Source organism: Bombyx mori, chromosome 15 (genome assembly GCF_030269925.1).
Source record: "Bombyx mori chromosome 15, ASM3026992v2".
Taxonomy (NCBI): Eukaryota; Metazoa; Arthropoda; class Insecta; order Lepidoptera; family Bombycidae; genus Bombyx; species Bombyx mori.
In genome coordinates, this window is record NC_085121.1 from 513,416 (window position 1) to 528,610 (window position 15,195).

A 15,195-nucleotide genomic window follows, 5' to 3' on the forward strand; every position below is an offset into this window, starting at 1 on the left:
CATTCCAGCTACGCGCGGATCGGTAGGCGAGCTCACGGGTTCAACCTGAAAGAATTGCTAACAATGACGTTAGCAAAAGCAGTGCTGCGCCGAATCTACTATCGGATCGGAATCGCGACCCACAGAGAAGAACCGGCGAGAAACCAACTGAGTAAGTTCATCAAAAAACTATTTTTTCTGCGAACTAAGTGCAATATTTCCGAAAACACAATAAACAATAGATTCTTAACAACATAATTATAACTACCTTCATGCTTTGAGTTGAAATTAAAAAAGCGTTTTGAGGTTATCAACAAACTTCCAGGAGAACAGAACGCATCGTCTTAGACATTCGGCTGGGCATCGATAGGCAGTGCGCGATGCCACTGAGCCGCGCGTGTGTTGTTTCGTGCCCTCCTCGAAAAACGTCGGTCGTATTGCGTCACCGATCTGCCACTAGAGCAATCGTAACGTAATAATTATGAAAGACAATCACTGATTACATAGCTATTTAGAGCCGTTTAGCAATTTATAACAGGTACGTTTTTTTTTCTTCTTCTAAGAAATGTTTAAAGATTGTGTCAGATCGATTGGGTACCTTGCACGCGTCGAAAGTACAATTTTTGGATGTCTAGTACGAAAAGAAAAATTGCATGACTTAAGTTAGTGTTCTAAAGTTTGGTTAACAAAGAAGGAAATTTTTTTGAGGATTTTTTATGCAAACTTTGTTTTATGTGATGTTATAAAATGCCATAAGCTCAACTTTAAAAAAAAAAATTGGTACATTTATAAACAGCTTAGTGGTAAAGGATCAAGATCCGAAGTTGCTTAACGAGTTTTGGAGAGGACTTAATCACAAGGGAAAAGCAGAACAAACCCAAATGGTTCTCTACATATATTCGGAACAGCGCCTAAGTAGATAGAGATAGTAAATAGTCAAAATATTATTTTAATTTAAAGAAATTAGCATAAGTATAACTTAATTTCCAAATAAATGAAAACATGTTTTATTTTCAGAACATCCCGACTGTAGCAGCCGTAATGTCTTAGAATATTTGTACAATCTTCTAAAATTGAAGATGAGTTCAGAATCCTTGGGTCAGGTCCTTTTCAAGCATTCAATCACTTTCGAAACAAGCGGATGAAGTCTTCTGGTTGAAGACAGATTCAAATTAGCCTTCTAGTCTGACATGCAACTCCGCAATATAACGTTAAAAATGACTTTGTACATTTATTTGGAGCTCCATAGCATTAAGAATATTAGTTTTTTTTATTGCTTTCTTGGGTGGACGAGCTCAGAGCCCACCTGGTGTTAAGTGGTTAATGGAACCTATAGACATCTACAACTTAATGCGCTACCCACCTTGAGATATAAGTTCTAAGGTCTCAAGCATAGTTACAACGGTTGCCCCACCCTTCAAACCGAAACGCATTACTGCTTCACGGCAGAAATAGGCAGGCCGGTGGTACCTAACCGTACGAACTCATAAGAGGTCCTACCACCAGTAAAAAGTAGTGTCAGGAACATCCACGTAATTGTTATTCTGATATTATGCAACTGTTAAATTGGAAGCCGTGTCGTGGCCTAAATGAAAAGTGCCGGTGCTCCCATCGCACAGGCAGATACCACGTTTCCTAAATGAAATACATTTGTGAGGCATAAACAAGTATTTCGACGGTTAAGAATCAATAGTGTCTATCTCAAAAAAGTCAACTTTACAGTAGATAAAAAAAACATTTGTTCGCTTCAACTAATGAACTACCAGAAAATTTTAAATCACTAAAAAGGGTAAGTAAATACTAGAAACTTTTAAGTAAACTTAAATTGTCTTAATATACCAAGGTAGACAGACAGTATTGGCAAAAAATTACGCGCAGCCAAAATTGAGATATACATTATTGATTCTTAGCCGTCGATTTATTTTCAAAAAAAAGACGGTAGGTCTAAAATTGACCTAGTATAAGTTTAGAGTAACAAACAACAATTACTTTAGGAGATATAACCGAAATTTCTATGTGGTGTTTCACGTGCCTCTTATCTCGCTCACAAAGACGTCTTAAGCCGGCTTCAAAGATTAACGCAAGAGGATTATGTCTGGTATTTTGTGTTATACACGAACGTGCTCTAGTTATTTCGCGTATACATGAAATGTTCAGGATTTAACATTAATTATTAAAAAATATTTACCTTGTGATAATTATTATTATTCGCGGTACATTTAAAGGAAATTAGAGTGCTAGAGAAAACATATTGAATGTGGTACATGATGTGTTAAGGGTGAAGAATCAAATGAGAACACGTACTTCAACTGGTACCCCCATATATCTTTAACAAATAGTTTGTTTTACTGGTTTCGATGTATTACAATCGTCGATCAAATATGAATAATAATATCAAATTAAAATTACTTTTACTGTTACACAATCTGCTGTCATTTTCAGATTATTTGATAACTAGCGTTCCGCCCTCGCTTTGCTTCGGAAACATTAAATTTTATTATTCATAGCTGAGTCCCGCGATGTTATCCGCGGTTATTGTCGTACCGCGGGTGAAGCTAGTCAAGAAAAAGTAGCCTAAGTTACTCCTTATATTATAAGGTGACCTATCAGTGAAAGTCTCGTCAAAATCGGTCCAGCCGTTCCAGAGATTAGCCGGAACAAACAGACAGACAAAAATTGTTAAAGATATTACTTTGGTGAATGTACCGTATGTATATTCATATTCATGTAGTAAAAAGCGGTTATTTCAATATTACAAACAGACACAATTTTATTTATATGTATAGATTACCGTGCTGCGTTATTATAATTAAGCGTGGACTGTATTTTGTGTATTAAATCTTTATTTTACCCTTATATGACAAATTTAAAGACTTAATTTAAGAGAAATATAAAATTGATGCGTTGCCCTTGGCGGCTGGATTTGAAAGAGAGTTGGTGTCATGGCGGACATCGCTCGCTGACACTTTATTGACGTTCAGAAATTGAATATAGCGTCTATTTAGATTAGATTTTAGAAGAAATGAATTTAATTTTATTGATACTTGCGTTTCTTTGCACACAGAAAGAACTAACACTGTCTTGAGGTTTGGCAGTTTGTTTGACTTGGAGTTTCATGTTCACGATAAGAGGATTCTAAGTGGATAGATAAGCGTCAGCAAACAAGCTCTACATTTCATAAAATGAAAATAATCAACACTAATTCAATCGTAAAAGTACTCAGGAATACTGAAGAAAATACTATATTATATCTTTAAACGAGCAATTCTCGTGTCTGAATCTGAATCTCGGAAACGGCTCCAAAGATTTTCATAAAATTTAGAATACAGGGGATTTCGGGGGCGATAAATCGATCTAGCTACGATTTATTTTCAGAAAAATTTGTTTTATTCGTGTTTTCAATAATCAATTTTATCGATAATCAACTTAAACATAAACTTATTTTTTTTATTGAAAGAAATATATCACAAATAATATAATATAATATCAAGATGTAATTCGTATTTAAATATAATTTTTAAAACACAATTTATCAAAAAAAAATTAAAAAATACCGAGCATTGCTCGGTCATCCTCTAGAAATTAATATATCAGCTCACCTGCTGGAATGCTCCTGGAAATTCCCGCCGTCGAGCAGCCTCACTTTGGCAAATAAAACGGCAGAAACGAAAGGCACCTCAGTCAACTCCTCCAAACAGCACTGTACCTCAAACTTATACCGTTTCTTCTTCATCATGAAAGCCATGACGACACCAACATCGGGCCCAAATATAAACCGGCCCAAACCGCTTCGAACCGTTCGAAACCGGATCTCACAAATCAACTGGTTTAATTTATTGCACTGCACGAAGCACTGTCACATCACAATGTGTGTTAATAAATAGCACTTGTAAACGAATATTACAAAATATATATTTTTTTTCCTTGTAAAAGCACTAAAAAACTGATTATCTAAGTAGATAAATAAAGTAGTGGAACTTCTGTATCGGAATCAGCGAGTCTTCTGCGGCTCGATATCGATGCACGATCGGCGATCGGTCGCATAGTTGCCGACGTCATTAGTCTGGAATTGAAAATTGATGGTTTAGTGCATTAAGATAAAGGAAAAGAAACGGCCGGGGGATAACGAGCGCTGATAACGAAAGGAAAAATAGACGGACATTTATTTTTGTTGTGCAACCACAGAACGCTCGGCATGACTGTCGGTATGTTAGGTAATTTACCTAAAAACCCAGGTAAATTACCTAAAGGTATCGATTCCGATTCCTCATTTTATTAGTGTTCATTAAGAGACGAGAGAACAGTTATTAACGCGGCCGTCAATGCGACGCCGCGCCGGTACTATCAACAATCTTAGGTTGCCTTGGCAACTAACTTAATAAACAATCGATGTAAAAGTTCATAATTTCGGATTTTTAACACTCATGGATTCCGTAATCCAGTTATTGTGACTGCAACAACTGAACATTAATTTTCGTTTTCCTCCTAATACGTTTTGTTGCTATACAAAATCACAATGGAACTTCATATATATCTTAAAAAGGAAAATATAATAACAAATGTGGTGGTGGACTTACTGGTGGTAGGACCACTTGTGAGTCCGCACGGGTAGGTACCACCGCCCCGCCTATTTCTACCGTGAAGCAGTAATGCGTTTCGGTTTGAAGGGTGGGGCAGCCGTTGTAACTATACTGAGATCTTAGAACTTATATCTCAAGGTGGGTGCCGCATTTACGTTGTAAATGTCTATGGGCTCCAGTAACCACTTAACACCAGGTGGGCTGTGAGCTCGTCCACCCATCTAAGCAATAAAATAAAAAAAGTATAAGGATTAAAGGTAACAATGAAGCCTACACAATGTAGTGATGTTTTTTTTCATGCAAGGCTAATAATCTCTTTTATGAACACGTAGCGATAAAAACGGTTATATGTAAGTAATACATGTCCGCATCGATTTATCGTGTATATTTAAGCATTTCATCATATTCCACTTTATAAGCTATAGCATTTTGCAAGTAGACCAGTTGCTTTTCCTAATGTATATTCACCATTTATGGTGCGTTCGAAGATGCATCTATTAAAAAGTTTGTTTTATGTACGTTTGTAGGATTTTAATCTCAGAGAGAACCGAGAAAGCGAAATATCATGGGTCTTCTGTTTTGTAATTTGACTACGGACTTGACTTAGGTAACTAGTTTATTATGGCAGTGACCGATTAGTTTGCATCAAAAATAGACAGGATAATGGTTTTGTGATAAAATGTACAGTTCTGTTGTTACGTTAATAGTGTTCAATGTCAGTTTTATGAGTATTGCATTAAGGTTCAATGTTTTTTGAAGGCACTATATCCACAATGCACAACTACATAAGCTAAACGTGCAATTTTCTAAAGCAAACCCGAAAGTAAGAGTCTCAAATGGCGAATTAATTAGTTGTTAGTTGAGTTTATGTTAGAATTTGTCGGTGTTCGCATTAAATACAATAGTTATTATAACAATATCTCATGTTACAAGAATACGAAAGACAATCTAAATAGGTTTTAGTCGCATCGTATGCCATTTCAGCGTTACGTAATTGATGACATCCTTATTGCGCAAGGGATAAGGTTTCCAGCGGCGTGGTGAAGGTCGCTTTAGACCACGTGGGCAGATAATCTTGACGCTGCCGTATTTATCTAAATGAATTTCAACTTAAAACGATTTACTGGTCGGCTGTTTGAAAGTGCATCGTGAACATCTCTATCTCGTCAAATGCATTCTTTAGATACATTATTTTTATATTACGAATGTAAGTTTATTATGTTTACACAACACCCAAGAATGAGAAAGGGTATGCATGCAGCACTGAAAAATATTCAACGTATAGAAATCTAAATACAATCAGTCCACATATGGATTCTCTTCTAGATGCCATACGCGATAGCAATTATCTAGAGTTTAGTGATTGATACAAGTTATCATCGTGTTGTTATTATAATTTCCTAACATATTGTCTTTCAATAGTATAGTAAGTGGTTCTAGTATAGCTTTACGATTATAAACCTTTTTTGTTATAATCCTATTTGTAATTTGGTAAGTACAAGGCCATATAATTTTTTCTTTGTTATTTAATTCAAATATTATTTTTCAATCTCTAACAAATACACAAGAATGTTTGAAAGATCAAGTCCATAATTTTACTTAATTTAAAGACCACGCTCTATGTAGACATCAGAAAATAGTAATTTTATTGACACATCTCTCAAAATAAATGGGAATTTATTGAATTATCTAAATCCTACTATCAGTGGATTATGATTAAGATGTGACGTAAACAATTCTCGTGTGGTTATAAATAGTATACAATTATTTATCACTAAGGAAATGAAGTTTATCAATATTAAAATTTACAACTAAACAAATATTAAAGCATCTTTTTCAATTTAACTGTTTCCTTTTCGTGCAAAACTTTATTAAATCGCTTCTAAAGAAGTGTTTTGATCAGTTTTATCTAACTAGTTGTTAATAATTGAGTTAATAGTAATAGCCGCGTTAATTTACAGATATTCAGTGATCGTGTGTGACCTTAGCGTGCGCACATTGAGCACGCGGGGGAGTCGAATTGACCCTACAATTGGGGGCACAGGTTGAGGTAATTTTCGCGCTTGGGCAATTAAAAGATGATACAATGGCTATTTTAGATTTATTGCCTTAACTGGAGCTGATGATTTACTTCTGAGGAGATAAAAAGTACACTATCAAATTGCAATTGCCCGTCGTTGCGGCTCGGTTCTCAAATTTTCTGTTTCTATAAAACTCTTTAGTAAGAGTAAATTTGAATAGCTTTAAACTGTCCAGTCTCCAGTTCGGGTTCTCATACAAGTTTAGAGTTGCGCCATGGGGCCCTATGGGCGTTCCGAAACCGAATCAGAACGAGGTTTCAAGGTGATATCCCATACAAGCTGGCGCACAGCCAACATTCCCAGCGAAGTACATAGCTAAAACAGATATTCGCTGTTATCAAATTACTTTTCTCTCTATTCAGTTAATCTCATACCTTCACAACGGTATGTGTAAACAATATTCTTAGAAAAATATATGCATTTCAAACATTATTTGAATAAGTTTAGTATGTTCATAAATCAAAAGAGCTACCACAGATTCAGGTGTGGGCTAATAAGATGTTTCAATTTTGTTTAGACTTAATTGTTACTTGAAGCGATTTTCTTTATATTACTCATATATCTGCTTACGTCGCTAACGTCAGCTAATTAATGGTAATTTTTTCGGTCTTTATATACAAAACTTTTCACAAAAAAATTATAAACATGTACACTTGTCACAATGAGTCAGGCGTGTTATCAATACGAGTAGAACGGGGCTGTGTCATTTGGCGCCATAGCGAGTAGACACAGATTAAAACGCAAATATAAAACGATGCCAAATAAAATGAACTACATGAAAAACAATTAAAAGCAGATCAGATAATGCTTAGAGTCATGTTCGATGTAAGCCGCTGCTTCCATACTCGACCACTCGTTTTGAACATAACCATGCATCCATAAATCACAGGTTAGTTTCCAAGATCTCTACAGGACAGAAAAGTATTAAGATTGCAAATAAACTTGCTCGTGACGCTGATACCACTCGAATAAACTCGTAGTGGTCTTGGCTACAGTTTGTAGTTTACGACGGAAGCTGTTTTTAATTGTTTTGTGTTTAGCATTCAATTAATTGAGTCACTTAATTTAATTAATTAAAGTTTGCAGTCGTTCACGCGTAAACATATCACAAAAACGACTAATCCACTATTTAAATATTGATAAAAGAATCGTTGTAAACAGATGAAGACGCACATTCGTTATCAAAGTCTCATCCACCTGACGGTTGGATGACGCAATGGCCAACGAAGCGTGCAAGAACCGAGGCCAATCGATTACAACGTACCGAGCAAAAGTAATGCAAAAAGTACGCGCTTCAGATTAGGGCATCACTTTGACGAATGCGAACTGTTACGAATCCAATTTTTATGTAGAACGCTCGTGGAATGGGAACTGTGTAAACGTAAGCGCAGGAAATTGGACAGCAGTCTACAGAATGATAGCAGGAATTCTCTGGTTATCAGAAAGTTTACTGTCGTCGTTATACAATAGGGAGGGGATTGTGTTCAACAAGAGTGCTCCATTTTTTTGAAATAAAAAGGCAGTAGAATGAATATCACTATGAGGCAGGCACGTTGATTGGACAGAAAATGAGAAAAAATACTGTGGAGAAAGTCACGTGGGTAATGGTAGACGATGAACCTTTTAATTTTATCCTCATTTAAAATACACTTTAATAAATACTATACAAAAATATATTGTGATCAGGGTTCCAGAGAGAAACCTCCTTACGATACACGACGTATCAAGAATAAGTGCTTTCTGGACAAGGGCCCCAACCCAGCTGGAAAACGAGAGTTCCTTAAGATGTTGGTCGAAACATTTGCTATCAAGCCGTGCACCGACACAACTATCGGAACATTGATGGTTGAATCATCATCAATAGGTTAAGACCGTTGATCCCCGTTAAGTCTTTCCTTCCGTTAAGATTTGATATAAGAGAACAATTATGAATTGATTTCAAACCTTTTTACTCAACTGCGCCAAAAACAAAACACAGTTTAGTTTTAAGATTGCATGAATGTAAACAATTTTAAAATCAGATCATAGTTTTTAAAATACTTATTGTAATATGGGAAATAAAACGTTTGCGTCTGACGATGCAAAACTGATGACACAGTGGCAAAAATCTCTCGAAACTATAAGTATACATTAATATCACTGGCCCGTAACACAGAATAATCCATTGGTTTATTATGTACAGATTCGGTTGCCCTTAGAGACAGCTGGTAAAAGGATTCCACACAGGGGTGGTATCTCCCCTTCGTAACCGATGTAACACTGTCTTTGACGCCATGTGTTGTAACGGGTGAATGGACACAACATTAAGCGTGTGTTCTTTTACGACACAAGTCAGTTTTTGTCGCAGATATTTTTGGATCCAATTTAATGAAAACAAATTACATTATAATTAATATGGAGCACTGCAATAACGATCCTACAGATTGGAGATTGGCAATCAAGTCGAGAATGTCGACTTATTTTTCCACGTGGGAAACATCTATCTGTTGTTCGATCTTTTCTTGGGAATACGAAGAAATCCCAATTGTATTGAAACGAGCGTTATTTTTATTTACTCTTCAAACTAGAGGCATAATTGACTCAAGGCAAAAATAAGCAAAACCCAGTAAAATTTATATTTAATTATAGTATTTAAAAATCTATATAATAATACTTGAAGCAAAAACTTTGTATCCCTTTTTACGAAAATTGCGCAGACGGAGGAGTATGAAATTTTTTACACTTATAGAGAATATAGAGTAGAAGTGCACAATGCTAATATTTTTTTTAAATAATGCATAAAAGATACATTAAATCAATAAAGAAAACATTACACACACTACCATGTATTTGACACATCACATATATATAAATGTACTCTTTGTTTATTGTCAATTGTCAAACTTTTGTTAGTGTTTAAAGTCTCTAGTCAAATTGAGAATAGATGAATATTGTTTGTCTTTATTATTATTTATGTTTAGTGTAGTTTTGGCGAAATCTGTGTTTATATTATACAAGTACATTAATATTTGACAATAGAACCATAATAATGTTTAAACATAAAATTTCAATTGATTAAAGTCGAATTTCGACTTCTGCCGGACCACTAGTACTATTTATAAATTGGATTATTTTACAGAAAAGTAGGTTTTTACTGGCGTTGATAGCATGAGTAGTCTCAAAAAACCCATTCGGTCCGTTAATGTTCGACAAGTACTCACCGCGACCCATGAAATCTAGAAAATTCTCCATAAACGTGTTGCAAATCATCAAGGCATGCCGTCTACCGGTCACGTTCGCGCTAAGACTTCACGGCTCGAACTGATCGCTTGATTGTTTGGTAAAAAATAATCTGCCCGCATTAGAAGTCAGTCAAGCGAACGGCTAATAAAGGAACAGAATGAAGTTTTCCGATTTGAAGTTAGGTCCATTAGGTGTAATGGTGCAATAACAGTAGGTTTATTTAGCAATAAAATGTTATTTAAGTCCAAGAAAAATAAATTTGTTCGCATCCTACACAGTATTAATTGTTCCTGGAACACATAGGCCCCACAGATTGAATGAAATGTCGCCGCCCACATAGCTTACTTTATTAGCACATTTCTACGGGTTCTGGTCAGTTTCCAATTTAATATCTCGAAGCCCATGTTTCCAGACTTTAGGTTGATATTTGGTGTCGTAAATGCCACAGGTGTAGCGTGAACAAACCGTTAATAAAGCCACTAGGATGTGGCACAGACGGATCATGGCAACAATTCAAATAAGCCAGTTTCAGCTATTCTAAGTATTTTCTGATTCCTACCTTGGCCAATTACATATTGGACAAGAAATGTATTTCAGTTATTGCGATTAAAGACTTTATGAATGTATCAGTATCTATCAGCGAATAGAAGAAATCTGAGAAACACTTGAATGAAGTTAACGAGGATTTTATGTAATGTTGCGTATTTACAAGTTCCAAACAATATAGCACTTGAAGTGTGTATACTTATATAATTATTATAGCATAGCATAGCATTTAGTATATAACATAATTAATAAATGTAATCTCGTATGTCCCCATAATAAGGCGGACCACACAGAAACAGGCTTCTTCATAATTGTAAACTAGGATTAAAATGATTATTAAACATGGAATACACGCAAGAAGACGTTTTCCTTTAACACCTCCCAAAGTACAACATTACACACTGACGAACAAAGATATCCATTCTTTAACGTTGCAATCCATGTAGAATTCATTACTTAAAAATACGTCCGTAAACTCTTCTATCTCTTTGTATGTGAACATAAATTTAAATAAAAATACCATGTATGTACGCGAAATCAAATAACAGTCGTGAATACGATAAGAAACACGCGAGGCCTGTGTGAGTGCCTAATATATTGATTTTTTGAGACTGATTCGCATTTCGATACATTCACATGACGCGACGTTGTAGAGGATATTGGAATGCCAAAGAAATATTTTATAATCTTATTTTAGTTTTATTGACTCGACGTGACATTTTTACTTTGATTGATTCGCGGTCATAGAATACTGCTTGATTGCTGTAAAATACTTATATTTTTCATTTAGTTTAGTGGATCAGTACGCAGTATCAAAATAGCCAATTACACAACTTTTATATGTAAATTCTATAATAACACGCGAATTTATTTGACTTTTGACGATGACAATTTGTTCAAATAGCACCGAATTTTTTACAATCTAATTATTTTGTTGATAATCTTATTCTTATTCTAAATATACTAGATCTGCTTAACTTGTTATAAACAAGTTAAATTAGCTCCATATGGTTATACATTTTATTATTATTATTTAAACTTTATTACGTATTTAAAATTTATTTCCTACCATTTAGCTGGGCGTTTTATAGGTAAAAGTGGTTTTTATAATATTTGTTTCAAAATTTGTTTATTTCTATCAGCTTCCAAAGACTATTGTAGACATTACTGCGCACCTGGAATTAGGCAGCTATAGGATCGGTACATTAATGTAAATCAATGTTTTTTCACCTATTAGTAATCATTTGGCTGAAGGCTGCATCTGATTTTATTGGTGTTTACTAGTAAGCCGATCAAGCTTTTGCTTTTGAAAAGTAGACGAAGAATTATTTTTTTTATAAAAATACAATACTTCAAGTCGTTATTATTACCGTTACTAATGCCTTATCCACGAGAATCATTATTCATTAAGGACGCAAAATTAATACAAGTTTATGATAACTTTGTTCGTCGACTATTTTTTTATTATTGCTTAGATAGGTGGACGAGCTCACAGCCCACCTGGTGTTAAGCGGTTACTGGAGCCCATAGACATCTACAACGTAAATTCGCCACCCACCTTGAGATATAAGTTCTAAGGTCTCAAGTATAGTTACAACGGCTGCCCCACTCTTCGCACCGAAACACATTACTGCTTCACGGCAGAAGTAGGCAGGGTAGTGGTACCTACCCGCGCGGACTCACAAGAGGTCCTACCAAGCATATTAGTGCGAATATGTACCTGAGGTGCCGAACCATTAGTCGACATCCTCCGATTTAACGAACAACAACAACAACTGTGCATGTTTTACAAACAAACAAGAATTCAAAGCACCGGAGATTTTGATATGGAATCTTATTAACGCATATTAAAATAGTAGTACTTTTAAATTCACGTGTCTCCTATTGAGGTTCGCGGGGATACGCTGGATGCAAGCGTTTGTGATGAGGCTTGGGGGAAGCAGCTATATCCAACAGTGGACATCTGCGGGCTGATAGAATACTATGTCTTATTGTCATCTTATACAAGGAAACGGCTCTAGGCGGTTAATAAAGTCTCCTGAGACAGTAATTATTTTTGAATCCACATTTCCCTCAGTACTTGAATTTAACAACAGAATTGTTCACAAACTCGCACATTTTAGTCTTAGCATCGGTTTTCACGTATCGGACACACATTACAACTATTTTTACAATCCGTTCTCGCAGTTAATTTTCCATTGCATAACTTCGAACGTTTCGATCACTGAAATTTCCATGGTCACGGACGACTAAAGTGTTCATCGACAGCATCTAAATTGTACTGACGGCCGTGTAACGTTTTCAATTCGAATTAGTATAGCTATTCTTTAATTACACTCACACATCGTTCGATAAAGATTGCAGCAAGCAATTTCTGCAGTTACAACATAAAAATATCAAACCGTACTTTTGTACGTGTCGATTTAAGGAGTACATAATGGGTATTGAATTAAAAAAGCTGTTGTCATACAACAGGCCAAATTGGTTTTATTCAGAAATAGGACCGAAATATGGTAATAAGCCTTGTTGATTTAAAAAATGCCTTAACCCCGAAAATTGTGATATTTCAATAGCTGATAAGAGAGTCATGCGTATCTCCTAATAATCTGAACGTTAAACTACAATTATTAACGAACCAAAAAAATTTGTTTTTTATCTGCGCTGTGCATGACTAACATGAAGCCAATTTATATCCATTTTATTGTAGTTATTCCAGTGTATTAAAAAAAAACTATAATACGCATACGTAGGTGGGTCAATGACCGATCTTGACAAGGAACCGAGCACAGCACCTACAGAGATATACCTAACACTGACATTTATTTGTTTTTATTGTCAAAGAGTACACATTTAAATTTGCAGGCATTTGTAGCTTAATAGATAAGACGCTCTGTGTAACGAATAATTCGATTCGAAATCAACTTCTGACGGTACCTATTCATTTTCACAAATACGCATCCGGTCACCGTCCTCGTCGAACTCGAGGGCTCGACGAGCGAATTAACCCAGAGACACAGCCCACAGAGTTTCTCGCCGGATCTTTTCAGTGGGTCGCGTTCCCGATCCGGTGGTACATTCTGCGGAGCACGGCTCTAGCTAGGGTCGGTGTTAGCCTCACTCCGGTTTGAGCCCCGTGAGCTCACCTACTAGCTACGGTTACGCTGAAATAGCCTCTCAAGGCTATCAGCTTAGGTAGGAATAAAAAAAAAAACGCATTCAGTCAACGCGTTGATTTCAAACGAGACAATGTTCTCGCAGTCGACAAGTACAGTATAAATCAATAGCAGTATTGACTCGGTCACGATTCAAATATCGGTTATCGGAGCCGTAACCACATGTACACACACCGCGGTTTCGGCGGCACTATCCGACGCGGCTTCGTGGTCAACAGCGACAGGAGAAAGTCTGTTGGAAACGTTTCTGTGACTGACATCCAACAACGAGAACCCTGTTATTGCTCATAAATAAGCGAGGCCTCGCCACAGCTACGTGGCCATTAGCTCGAAATTCCCTAAAACTGTTCAACGATATTAAGTATCAACTAATTACAATGTAATGGCTACTGCGAGCACGTTTTTTTTATTGCTTTGATGGTTGGACGAGTTTACAGCCCACCTGATGTTAAGTGGTTACTGGAGCCCATAGACATCTACAACGAAAATGCGCCACCCACCTTGAGATATAAGTTCTAGGTCTCAATATAGTTACAACGGCTACCCCACCCTTCAAACCGAAACGCATTACTGCTTCACGGCAGAAATATGAAGGGTGGTGGTACCTACCCGTGCGGACTCAGAAGGGGTCTTACCACCAGTGCACGCACGTGCAGCAAAGCACGTGTCTCAACATGGGTCATATACATCGTGTGTGTGTGAACTTCGGCAATACCTTAACACCAGACAGACGTAAACGCATCTAGTCTAAATTTTACTGACGGTAGGACATCTTGTGAGTCCGCACGGGTAGGTACCACCGTCCTGCCTATTTCATTTCTGCCGTGAAGCAGCAATGCCTTTCGGTTTGAAGGGTAGGGCAGCCGTTGTAACTATACTGTGACCTTTTTATTTACCACCCCTTAACCTTACCACTTAACACCAGGTGGGCTGTGAGCTCGTCCACGCATCTAAGCAATAAATAAAAAAAAGATTGTAGTAAATTCAGCGAAGCACTGCTCTTAGGGGAAAATGGCGATGTTTATCTTACTGTTTTATCTATATATATACATAAATGAATTGCTGTTCGTTAGTCTCGCTAAAAGTCGAGAATGGCTGGACCGATTTGGCTAATTTTGGTCTTACATTATGTGTGGAAGTCCAGAGAAGGTTTAAAAGGTAAATAAATATGAAAATGCTCGGAATCAAATAAAAATAGCAATTTTGTTTTTCCTTTGATGTGTCCCCCGTCGGACGGATTTCTTTTGTTTATTTTATACAAAAGTTTAGGTCTCTTATTTATCGATCGAGGCACTACGAAGTCTGCCGGGTCAGCTAGTGATTAATAACATATTCGTATTAATAATTTGAAATGATTTGCGAGGGCTTCTATTCGTATACAGCTCACATGACCGAGTCTCAATTGATTACTACAACCGATCCCACCATGTGGACGCTACCGACCCACTTCAGATATGAACACACAATGTTTCATTTGAAACGACACACAAATATAGAAACAAAACAAATATTGATCGTGTATCAACAGATAAACTGGATAACGGTGTGACGTCACAATTTTATCAACTTCAACAAACACAGAGGTAAATGCAAAAATAAGGATCGTTGAAATGT

At 36.3% G+C, this 15,195-nt stretch overlaps 1 protein-coding gene across 2 annotated transcripts in view; it reads right to left on the minus strand.

The window, feature by feature from the left end:
* The window catches only part of LOC101745243 (uncharacterized), an 86,164-nt gene that overhangs the window by 56,269 nt on the left and 14,700 nt on the right, over positions 1 to 15,195 (minus strand). Inside the window, exon 2 of one of the 2 annotated variants that reach the window (XM_038015819.2) lies at positions 3,579 to 4,042. The exons of the other annotated variant lie outside the window; for it this stretch is intronic. Within the exon in view, the coding sequence (XP_037871747.1) occupies positions 3,579 to 3,724 (146 nt within the window). The 5' untranslated portion in view covers positions 3,725 to 4,042. The remainder of the gene's footprint in view (positions 1 to 3,578; positions 4,043 to 15,195) is intronic. 2 annotated transcript variants of the gene reach the window in all.